Genomic DNA, 12810 nt, shown 5'->3' with positions numbered 1-12810 from the left:
CAGTTTTTCCTTTTTTTCAGATTCTCGAATTTCTTCGTAAATTTGAATTTTCCATCTTTGCGATTTTTTGAGTATTCGTTTCTTCAAATTTCATTTCTTCTTATTTTCTCGAATTTTTTGGATCTAAGGAATTTGCATTTCTTCAATTTTTGCTCTTTTAAATTTTCCAATTTTTAAGATTCTCGATTTCTAATTTTTCTGTTTTACCTCGTTTCAATTATTCAGTTCTCTTTGTATTTTAAAATTTTTTGATGTTTCATGTCCCGCCTACCCGCCCTCTATTTTCTTAGTCTGCCATAATCAGTCTTATCTTAGCAAGTACCTACTACAAATTTCCGATTTTTCGTCTTTTGAATTTTCCAATTGTTTGATTTTTCATTTTTTCTTTTCGATTTTTCATTCACTTCTTCAGTTTTTGTATATTTTACAATCTTTTGATGACTCAGTTTTTTCGTTTTTTGACTTTTTCACTGTTTCATTTTACCTTTTTTCGATTGTTCAATTTTTCATTTCTTCTTTTTTTACGATATTTCATTGCATCAAATTTGCGTCTTCTGAATAATTCAATGTTTCTTTTCTTCTTTCCTCGATTTTTCAGAATCTTGATTTTCAATTTTTGAATTTTTCAGTTTTCCATTTCAGTTTTTCGTCTTTTCGATACTTCAGTGTTTCATTTCTTCTTTTTACGATTTTTCGTCTTTGGAATTTTTGGAAAGGAAGTTTCTTCAATTTTTTATTTTGTCGTTTTTTAATTTGTCAATTTTTAACTTTTGAATTTTTCAGTTTTTCGTTTCTTCTTTTTTCCGATGTTTTGTTCCATCAATTTTTCGTGTTTTAAATAACTCATTGTTTCATTTCTTCTTTGTTTCGATTTTTCGTTTCTCTTTTTGTCGATTATTAATTTTTTGATGTTTCATATTTTCTATTCAGTTTTTTCAAGACCTCAATTTTTAATTTGTCGATTTTTAACTTTTGAATTCTTCAATTTTTCATTTGTTCTTTTTTTCCGATATTTCATTGCATCAAATTTTCGTCTTTTGAATAATTCAATGTTTCTTTTCTTCTTTCCTCGATTTTTCAGAATCTTGATTTTGAATTTTTGAATTTTTCAGTTTTCCATTTCTTTTTTCTTCTGTTTTCATTGTTTCAGTTTTTCGTCTTTTGAATTTTTCGAATATACGTTTCTTCAATTTTTTATTTTTTCTATTTTTCATTTCTTTTTTTCGATTTTTCATTCAATTCTTCAGTTTTGTCGATTTTACAATCTTTCGATTATTCAGTTTTCGGCTTTTGACTTTTCCACTGTGTCATTTCGCATTTTTTCGATTTTTCAATTTTTCATTTCTTTTTTTTCCGATGTTTTATTCCATCAATTTTTCGTGTTTTAAATAACTCATTGTTTCATTGCTTCTTTGTTTCGATTTTTCGTTTCTCTTTTTGTCGATTATTAATTTTTTGATGTTTCATATTTTCTATTCAGTTTTTTCAAGACCTCAATTTTTAATTTGTCGATTTTTACCTTTTGAATTGTTCAATTTTGTATTTGTTCTTTTTACTTCCCGAGCGTAAGCAAAGGAAGTATTGTAATCGAGTCCGTCGGCCGACTCTACTTTTACGTTTTCTCGATCTTTCATGACCCCTAGAAGACGAAGAAATAGGTCTCCCATTTCCGTCTGTCTGTCCGTCTGTCCGTCCGTCTGTCTGTCCGTCTGTCCGTCCGTCTGTCTGTCCGTCTGCCGTCCCGGATTTTTATTAGACAGATAATCTCCGAAAGTACTCGACCGATTGTTGTAAAATTTTGTACTTATATTAAGAATATCATGTAGATGGTAAAACGCTAACCAAAATTTGTCTAATCATCCCCACCACTAATGCGATGACGTCACTTCAAAATTGTACATAGTAAATGGGTTTTCAATTGTATAAAATAACATAGTCCTACACATGTAGTTTACAACTCTGAATCGACTTTTCACCCGAAACGTCCAGATTTTTGGAAAAAAAATCAAAATTATAAAACAACATTTTGAAATTTAATTTTTAATCTGCTAACCAGAATGCTCTGACATCTTGCACATGTTTTAAGGTTATAAAGAGCATAATAAATGTTTAGTCAAAATATATTTGCTTATCCCCTCCAAAAACTTGATGACGTCAGCTCGAAAATTTGCCGAATAAATCATATCTAAAATGTACAAAATATGATCAGTCTGTACTTGTGATCTATCAGTCCATTCATATTTTTTGGATTTGCATATACAGGGTGATTCAAGAAAATAAATGAAAGCGTAAATTTATTTTACTGATTTACTCAGGAACTACAAAACCGAATGCTTCGAAATCTTGAAGATATTTTAAAATTATCATAAGCATGGTAATTTTTTGATCAAAACGTATTTGGTCGTCCCCCCTAAAAAATTTATGACGTCACCACAAAACTTTGCTGAATAAATCCTATCTAAAATGTACAAAATATGATGAGTCTCTTCTTGTGATTTATCATTCCATTCAAATTGTTTCGATTTGCATATACAGGGTGACTCAAAAAAATTAATGAATGCGTAAATTTATTTTATTGATTTAATCAGGAACTACAAAACCGAATGCTTTGAAATCTTGCAGATGTTTTAAGGTTATAAAGAGCATAATAAATTTTTAGTCAAAATATATTTGGTTATCTTCTACAAAAAACTGATGACGTCAGCTCAAAAGTTTGCCGAATAAATCGTAGCTAAAATGTACAAAATATGATGAGTCTGTACTTGTGATTTATCATTCCATTCATATTTTTGGATTTGCATATGCAGGGTGACTCAAAAAAATTAATGAAGGCGTGAATTTATTTTATCGATTTAATCAGGAATTATAAAACCGAATGCTTTGAAATCTTGGGAATATTTTAAAGTTATTATAAGCATGGTAAACTTTTGTTCAAAATGTATTTGTTCATCCCTCCTAAAAAAATTGATGACGTCACCCTTAAATTTTGCTGAATAAATCCTATCTAAAATGCAAAAAATATGATGAGTTTGTACTTGTGATTTATCATTCCATTCTAATTTTTTATATTTTCTTAAGAGGTGGTTCAAAAAAATTAAAGAAGTCAATTTATTTTATTGATTAAATTAAAGGCAACACTTATTATTATTAGTATTACACCCCAACCAACCCAATTTGGTAGACACAAAATTTGTTAAAGGAAAAACTCGGTTGAAACATAAGGGTAGCACGCTTATTTACATCGACTTTAACATTACAGACCTGCATTTGTTTTATGCGTTCACTTGGTTCCGCGAATGTGAAATAGACATGTTTATAATCAACCAATTGTGAATTTCACCGTCAAGAATTAAAATAAAACCCAATGTTTTATATAATAAGCGGAAGTCGAAGCAATAAAACCGATGGTCGTTTTGTTTACAGTTTCTCTGTTTGACTCTCACGTATGCTGTTACGCCTGTCATCTTAAATTAAGAATGTTTATACATACACGATTTTCAGTTGCCTCTGATACGTATTGTTTCGTTATTTTATTGATTATTACAAATCAATATTCAAAACGACCCAATTCATTTTCCCGAAAATTTGAGAATATAATAATTTTATTCTTAGTATTACACTACATCTATCCCAACTGATATATGTGTCCTTGCAAAAATGTTGATGACGTCATCGCAATTTTTTTTTAAATTCCGACTACAAAAATGTAATGAGAAAAAAAACACAATAGGCATGCAGTCGTCAAGTTTCCGACAGCGAGGGAAGTACTGTCTAAACTCTTTAGACCAAATTTTCGTCTTTTGAATAATTCAATGTTTCTTTTCCTCTTTCCTCGATTTTTCAGAATCTTGATTTTCAATTTTTGAATTTTTCAGTTTTCCATTTCTTTTTTCTTCTGCTTTCAGTGTTTCACTTTTTCGTCTTTTGAATTTTTCGAATACATATGTATACGTTTCTTCAATTTTTTATTTTTTCTATTTTTCATTTCTTTTTTTCGATTTTTCATTCAATTCTTCAGTTTTGTCGATTTTACAATCTTTCGATTTTTCAATTTTTCAGGACCTCGGATCAATTTTTAACTTTTGAACTTTTCAATTTTTCATTTCTTCTTTTTTTCCGATGTTCTGCTCCATCAATTTTCCGTGTTTTGAATAACTTAATGTTTTTTTTCTGTGTTTCATTGCTTCAGTTTTTCGTCTTTTCCATACTTCAGTGTTTCATTTCTTTTCTTTTCGCTTATTAATTTTTTGATTTTTCATATTTTCTATTCAATTTTTCTTCAAGTTCTCGATTTTTCGTTAAATTCTTCAGTATTGTCCATTTTGCAACCTTTCGATTGTTCAGTTTTTTCGTCTTTTGACTGACTTTTCCACTGTTTCATTTCGCCTTTTTTCGATTTTTCAAATTTTCAGGACCTTGATCAATTTTTAACCTTTGACTTTTCCACTGTTTCATTTCTGCTTTTCTCGATTTTTCAGAATCTTGATTTTCAATTTTCCATTTCTTTTTTTTTCTGTCTCATTGCTTCAGTTTTTCGTCTTTTCCATACTTCAGTGTTTCATTTGTTCTTTCTGTCGATTTTTCGTTTCTCTTTTTTCGATTTATCAATTCTTCAATTTTTCGTCATTCGAATATTTCAAATATTTCATTCCTTTTCTTTTCGCTTATTAATTTTTTGATGTTGCATATTTTCTATTCAGTTTTTCTTCAAGTTTTCGATTTTTCGTTCAATTCTTCAGTATTGTCGGTTTTACAATCTTTCTAGTAATCAGTTTTTTCGTCTTTTGACTTTTCCACTGCTTCATTTCGCCTTTTTTGTATTTTTCAATTTTTCAGTTTCGCGACTTTTAATATTTCAATTTTTCGTTATTTCAATTTTTTTATTTTCATCTTCAACTTTTGAGCGATTCTTTTTTTTTACTTCAATGTTTCGTTTCTTATTTTATCGAATTTTTAGAATTTAAATTTCTTCAATTTTTCATTTCTCCTTTTTTCGATTTATCATTCTTTTAATTTTTGCTCTTTTGAATTTTTCAGTGCTTTATTTCTTCGAATTTCAATTTTTAAGATTCTCGATTTTTAATTTTAAATTGTTTTGATGTTTCATTTCTTAGCCCCGCCCACCCGCCCTCTATTTCTTAGAGGGTGTCATTTACCAAAATCAATCTTATCTTAGCAGATACTAGCTCCGCCCACACACGCTGTTCTCATTCTAACGATTTTATCTCTCTTCAATTGAGATCCACCTTTCAGTCGGACTAGACAAAATGGAGGCCGGGTGGGTGGGCGGGGAAAATCGTTTGTAAAATGAGAATGAGGACTATAGAATGTTAAGCGTTAATCGTAATTTTTTTGTTGTACTGCTTATTTGCTATAACATTCCTTAATTCTGAAGAAAAAAATAAGGGAACGGGTGGGTGGGCGGGGCTAAGTTGAAATTTTTCAACGGCGCTTATTTAATATCCTTGTACAACGTACTAGAGGCCTTAAAACACATTTGTTATCGTTAGGTTTAATTACTCCTGCAATGTAAGTGTGGTTGCACTTGCTGGAAATGACCCAAAGCGTTATTTTCGCGATTCCACTACATTTAGACACATTACCGTCATCTGGGAGCTTCAGAAGTTTCAGGAATAAACGAAAAGACCGAGTTTTAGCTAGATTCTGGCCATTACATCGGCGCTTTAGAGCACCAGGTGTGTTGAAATGTACTAAAATCGTCCAGAAGCCACCCTCACTGAGCTTATAAGGTGACTACGTTTTAAGTCGACCTCACCCAAAACCGACTCAAAATAGTTCGTAGTTCTTTAATAAGCGTAAGCTAAAGAAGTTTTAGTAATCGAATCCATCACACGACTTGCCACTTTCACGTTTTCTCGACGTTTCATGATCTCTATAGTACTAAAAAAGTGGTTTCATAATTTTTCGTTTTTTCGAATTTAATTTTCACATACAAATAGATTAATCGAATTTTCTTTTCCAGGCTAGTAAGAATTTCGCGTGGGCCAGCGGCGGATCAAGTATTCTCTCCGAATTCGGAACACTCCATCTGGAATTCGCTTACCTGAGTGACGTCACAGGCCAAGCCATCTACAGAAATAAAGTAGACCACATTCGCCAATTCCTACAGAACCTCGAAAAGCCGAATGGGCTCTATCCGAACTATTTGAATCCAAAAACTGGAAAGTGGGGCCAGCGTAAGTTGAATATTTATTATCGTGGAACCTAAATGTACCTGTTAAACCTGTGAAATTTCGGCTTTGAAAAACCAAAAGAAAATTAACAAACCACAATTTTTCATATTCTTGTATCGTGTCGGTATTCTCGTCAGCCAAACCGCGCGAAAATAAAACTAAATCCTCTTCCAGACCACATGTCCATGGGCGCCCTCGGCGACAGCTTCTTCGAATACCTCCTAAAAGCCTGGCTCCAATCCAACAAGGAAGACAACGAAGCCCGCCAGATGTTCGACGACGCCATGCAGGCCGTCCTCCAGCACATGCTCTTCACCTCCGCCGGAGGCCTCATGTACTTCGCCGAGCTGAAATTCGACCGGCCCGAGCACAAGATGGACCACCTCGGCTGCTTCTCGGGCGGCTTGTTGGCTCTCGGCTCCAAGACCCTCAAAAACGACATGTCGGACCGCTACATGGACGTGGCCAAGAAGATCACGAGCACGTGTCATGAGTCGTACGACCGGAGCTACACGAAGCTGGGGCCCGAAGCGTTCCGTTTCACGGAGGGGGCGGAGGCCAGGGCGCTGAAGAACTCGGAGAAGTACTACATCCTGCGGCCGGAGGTGATCGAATCGTACTTCTACATGTACAGGCTGACGAAGGACCAGAAGTACAGGGACTGGGGCTGGGAGGCGGTGCAAGCGTTGGAGAAGTGGTGCAGGGTGCCGGGCGGGTACACAGGCCTGAAGAATGTGTACTCGGAGGATCCGCAGAAAGATGACGTGCAGCAGAGCTTCTTCCTGGCGGAGACGCTTAAAGTAGGTGGCTAGTGTGGATGAGATTAAACGTAGAAAAGATTAAAATACACATGGGAAAGATTGATTTATTTCTTGGTTTTAACAATTCAATCAAGCTTTACAAGTCCGTGACAAGTTTGCCATACATATTTTATGCAGTCAGTGGAACATACACGATGTGATTGTAATAACCATAATCATATAACTTGACCCCCCAACCTCAATATTAAGTTCCCTTGTTGGTAAGCGCCCGTCGTATTGTGTACAATTGCTAATTCGGCTCTTAAAAAAACATAAAATTAAAGCAAGAAAAAAGTTGCATAAACTAGTACAGAAATTTGTTGCATCGTAAAAAAAAATATTATCTCACAAGTTTCTTTGTTGCAAGGCCAGACCTAAATAATGTGTCAGAATTGATTTTTGCGAAGTCTAAGTGGGATTAGATAACGTTTTGAGTGTAGATTGTGCTTTATCAAATATCCACCAACACTTCAATTAATCTTGCTGTGGGTTAGATTTTAATGTAAATGCTGTGAAACGTTTGCCACATAGTTAAAAACATTACAATAAACTTCTATGACAAGAATGGGTACTTATTTTATTCTCATGTCCAAGTTTAAAGTGCTTAGTTTCACATTAATTTGACTTTATAATGGAGTGATAAATTCAAAATTGCATCATTTACTTTTCGTATGAAAAGCCGTTGTAGTGAAATATTGTACTGTGGGTGTAACGTAATAAAATTTAAGAATTATTTTGAAATAGGTCATGGAATTTATAAACGGTCTAAAATATAAAATTCGCATTCATTAAAAGAACATTTTTCCTATGAACTGCTTATTTACACTGTATTGTTATTAATTAATTAAATTCCTGGCAACAATAGTCTTTAATAAAAAAATTATTGATAGTTGTCTGAGGACAAAAGTGGTAAATGTTTCCAAATAAAAAAGGCACTTATCACATTTGTAAAAGACAGTGGGGGCTCGTGACATTTTGAAATGGGGAACACAATTTTATTGATGAGTTAAATATGAAGATATAAAGCAGGTTGTTAATAGACGAAATTGTGTGACGGAAATAAACACAAAAATCATGTAGATGGTTAAATGCTCACCAAAATTTGACTAACTTCTACGTGACATTCTTTCGATGTATAAACATAAATAAACACTTGAGCTTCAGATCGCTGTTACCTAATGCCGAAGGACAAGGGGTGTTATTTATGTCTCTGGTTTTTACGTTACGGTTATCACAAAACGAAAATAGTTAAATCAAATTTTATATTTTTTTTAAAAAGCTGGGTTTATCGGATTATACTTATAGCCTTAAACCAATTTTTTATTGATCAAATGAAGAACCTCAATTTTTAGATTTGCTTATACAGGATCATTCAAAAAAATTAATGAATCAGTCAATTTATTTTACTTAATAAATCAGGAACGGCTCACTCCATTTTCCCAGAAAATTTTGGGAATACAATACTGTTATTTTTCAATTTCCATTTTACACTAAATACAATAAGTCAGTGAAATGAAGAAAGAATGTGGGCGGGGTTAAATTTAGCTTTTTCTGGTTTAATGAGCAAGCAGTAGCCCCGCCCACCCACCCCTTCTTGGTTCCAGTGACTACTCTTAATATTGTTCAGTCCTAGCTTAGCAAGTTTTAGCCCCGCCCACGCACCCTTTTTTTTCTTAGAAGATATGTCATTTACCAAAATCAATCTTATCTTAGCAAGTACTAGCCTGACCTGACCTGACCTGCCCACCCGTCCTCTAATTTCTTAGAGGGTATGTTGTTTGCCAAAATCAGTCTTATCTTAGCAAGATAAGATTGATTTTGGCAGATGACTTACCCTCTAAGAAAATAGAGGGCGGGTGGGCGGGGCTAGTACTTACTAAGACAAGACTGATTTTGGCAAATGACATAATCTCTAAAGAAATAGAGGGCGGGTGGGTGGGGCTAGTACTTACTAACACAAGATTGATTTTTTGGCAAATGACATAATCTCTAAGAAAAGAGGGGGTGGGCGGGCGGGGCTAATACTTTCTAAGACAAGATTGATTTTGGCAAATGACATAATCTCTGAGGAAATAGAGGGCGGGTGGGTGGGGCTAGTATAGTTTTGGAAATTTCTTTCTACCCTATAAAATTTTATTGGCAATAACGAGACGGACAGTAGCCTATTTCTCCTGAATTCTTCGAGATTATGTCATTTGCCAAAATCAATCTTGCCTTAGCAAGTACTAGCCCCGCCCACCCGCCCCCTATTTTCTTATTAGAGATCATGTCATTTGCCAAAATCAATCTTGTCGTGGCAAGTATATTTTTGGAAATTTCATTCAACCGTATAAAATTTTATTGACAATAACAAAGTGTTGTAAATATCTCTTGCTATTATACTACTGCCCGTCTCGAAAATTAAAAAATTCGGAAAATTGACAAATTGAAAAAAAGAACTGAAAACTGGAGAAATCGAAAAACCTAGAATTTTAAAAATTGCAAAATTAAAACATTAAAAAATTGAAAAATTGAGAAATCGACGTATAAAACAGTCGAAAATTTAACGAAACATTGAAAATCCAAAAAGTAAAACACCGAGAAATCAAAAATTCCAAAAATCCAAAAGTCGAAAAATCGTAAGCTTAAAAAATTGAAAAGTTGAAGAATTGAAAAAGTGGGAAACCGAAACTTTGGGAAGTCGAGAAATGGAAAAATAAAAAAAATACTTCAGAAATCGGAAAACTGAAAATTTAGAAACATCAACATTTGAAAAATTGAAAAATCGAAATATTTAAAAATCGTAAAACTAAAAAGGACGAAACTAGAGAAATCGTATCATGAAACATAGGAAAATTCAGAAATCGAAAAATAAAAAGTCGAGAAATCGAAAATTTGAAGAATGGAAAAATTGAAAAATTGAGACATCTAAAGTTCAAAAATTGATAAATCGAAAAACCGAAAAATCTCAATAGCAGGTGCTATAACCACCCGCCCGCCCTCTAATTTCTTAAGAGAATTTGATTTGCAAAAATTAGTCTTATCTGAGCAAATGCTAGCCCCGCCCACCCACCCTCTATTTCCTTAGAAGATTATGTTATCTGCCAAAATCAGTCTTACCTTAGCAATTACTTGTAAAATTAGTCTTATCTTAGCAAGTACTTGTAAAATAAGACCGATTTTGGCAAATATAGTTTCATACAATTTAGGTCAAGTGCATGAAATAGGAAACAAATTTTATAGCAAATAGTATAACAAAAAAAAGTTACGATAAGCGTTTCTCTTTTTTTTTTCCTTTTCTTACAACCTAAATTCTATTATAAGTTTCCAGTCCCACTCGACTGAAGAGCACAATAATTAGCCTCGCCCACCCACCCTGTCTCCTTTTCATTTGAATGAAATGAGTGATCTTTTATGCTGAACTGAAATAAAATTAGTCGTTAGAATGAGAAGTACTTGCTAGGATGAGACTAATTTTGGCAAATGATATACCTTCAAAAAAAATAGAGGGTGGGTGGACGGGTCTAGAATCTGACAAGATAAGACTGATTTTGGCACTTTTGACATTCATTTAAAATGGAAAATCTAGAAAAACATATTATGATAAATGTAAACAATAATATTTTTCAAGGCAGTAACTAGTTAGTTAATAAATAAATACAATATATAATAATGTATAGTTCAAGTCCAAATATGTATTATCTACTGACGTTGCTTACTTCTAGGAATCTATTTGTACAGACAAAATTATCAGATACAAGTTTCACCGAAATTTGTAACACGGGGATGTCAAGCCACCGCTGTAAATATCCGTATTAAATTTTATAGGTTAGAAAGAAATTTCCAAAACTATAAAGATCGTTTGACAAAATAGATTTTTAAAAAGTGCTAATAATTGTCAAAATAACAGTAGAGCTTGAATCACATATGATTTCTCATAAATGATAGAATGACAGTACCCAATATTTTTCGAATAAAACTACTAGCTAAACCCACCCGCCCTCCATTTTCTTAGGGGGCTTTATCTTAGCAAGTACTACACTGCACCAATCCAAGTTCATACACGTGTCCTTCCATGTTGATGAAGTCATCACAAAATTGTGTAAAATAAACTCAACTCGAAAATGTTTCACAAAAATTTTTAATTAACTATTTTTATTTAAAATCAAACAATTTTACACGCGCAGAATGAAAATTACAACCCTCGGAACACCGCAATACCGCGACTAGACGCACGGTTTCCATGGCAACGGTGTAAACAAAACGTCTAAATGAGCCCTGATTTCGTAGACGTTGTAATTTTGGGTAAAAGATCATAATAAGAGATTGTTGGGGAACGAACGGGTGTGCGTATCGAACAGTATGCTTTACTCCAAAACAGGGAACGGGTAATAAGTTGAGGATTAGTAAGCCGGAACTTGTTACATCCGAGAGCGTTGTTGCATTTTAATGGGCTATTTCAAGCTTCTAATCGCTTTATATGACCATAACAGGACTATGTAATAGCAGAGAAGCGTTATTAATGGCCCTTAAGATAATGTCAGTGTATTTCAAGTATTTATTACGTAGTTAATGATCTGGAGTGACATTATTATCACCGCGTCGATGAACTAACTAGATTGTTATGAAGTCGCGTAAAACTTCCATTTGGTTACTCAGGGTCCAACTTCGCCGACATTATCGAAGTACTCTCAAGATAAAGTTGCCTCATTTTTTATTAATCTTGAGTTTTGTTTTTGTTGCAGTACTTGTACCTGTTATTCTCCGACGACAGCTTACTCTCCTTCGACAACTGGGTGTTCAACACTGAAGGCCACCCCTTCCCCATCAAGGGAGTGAATCCGTTCTACCGAGAAGCGTCAGTGTAATTAACCTAGAGACAATTTAGATGATTTTCCGACTGATAGACTTGATTATTTTAAAGTTACTTACTTCATAGATATATCGGTGACTTGGCTAGTGTGAGTGTGACTTGTGACTGCTGATGTAGAGTGAACGTGTAACTAATCTACATTGACTCACTCTGAAATTGTACATAGTTGAAATAGGCAAAAATCGGTTTATACTCGTTGCTGCTTAATTAAAAACAATCAAATCTAGGTTAGTGTTTTAGCTTGTTTAGTGAAGCTAAATGGACAATTTTTGACTACTGAGTAGTCACCGTCAGTAACTTATTTAACTAAAACATTTAGCTGAACTAAGTGATCAAACGGATGCAGCTTTTATTTTATACTACACTTTTTAGTTTAAGAGATCTATAGATGCCAAATTTGTGGGTGATTAAGCAACAACTTGTATATACATAGGTCAATTGTATAAATTTTGATTTGTAAATTTTTATAAATAATTTTAATATATCTGTTAACGAAACTGTGTATACAGTTCCTATCATAGGTACAGTGGGGCAATGGTATTTATTACTTATGTTTTGTAAATGGTATTGTTATTGTTTTTCGTTTCTCTCTTAAATTATTGTGTAAAATCTAAATCAAAGTGTTCGTATAAAAATTGATCATGTGATAGAACAAATTATTGTAATTAAAATTCCATCATCCAAGAGTTTATTTATTTCACGTTATTCCCAAATCGCTACAGTTATACCGCCTGATTATTTAAATTTCTGCTCTAGTTACCCATGACGCTTACGTCAACAGTGAAATCGAAATTAACGCCGTATTTCTACTAAATTTGTTTTTCTGGATTTAATATTTTATTTATTAATTTAATAAAATCCGATGTAGTAGGTTTCAAAAATACAAAATTCCTATTGTCGCTATGTTTTCAACATTAAGAAAGATGACCACATATTGGTCGGACATACCGTTTCGCACCATTTA

At 33.3% G+C, this 12810-nt stretch overlaps 1 protein-coding gene across 2 annotated transcripts in view; it reads left to right on the top strand.

Annotated features, from left to right (window-relative positions):
- The window catches only part of Alpha-man-ia (alpha-Mannosidase class I a), a 102018-nt gene extending 89488 nt beyond the window's left edge, over positions 1–12530 (top strand). For both annotated transcript variants that reach the window (XM_064051147.1, XM_064051148.1), the window contains exons 4-6: positions 5984–6197; positions 6369–6994; positions 11719–12530. In XM_064051147.1, the coding sequence (XP_063907217.1) occupies positions 5984–6197; positions 6369–6994; positions 11719–11841 (963 nt within the window). In that variant the 3' untranslated portion in view covers positions 11842–12530. The remainder of the gene's footprint in view (positions 1–5983; positions 6198–6368; positions 6995–11718) is intronic.
- Positions 12531–12810: the final 280 nt, after the last annotated feature.

This window comes from Zophobas morio, unplaced genomic scaffold (genome assembly GCF_036711695.1).
Source record: "Zophobas morio isolate AGI-343-1 ecotype UQ-CSIRO unplaced genomic scaffold, CSIRO_AGI_Zmor_V1 ptg000008l, whole genome shotgun sequence".
In the NCBI taxonomy this organism is placed as follows: Eukaryota; Metazoa; Arthropoda; class Insecta; order Coleoptera; family Tenebrionidae; genus Zophobas; species Zophobas morio.
The sequence above is the reverse complement of the archived record's forward strand: the minus strand, read 5'-3'. Positions and strand labels throughout refer to the sequence as shown.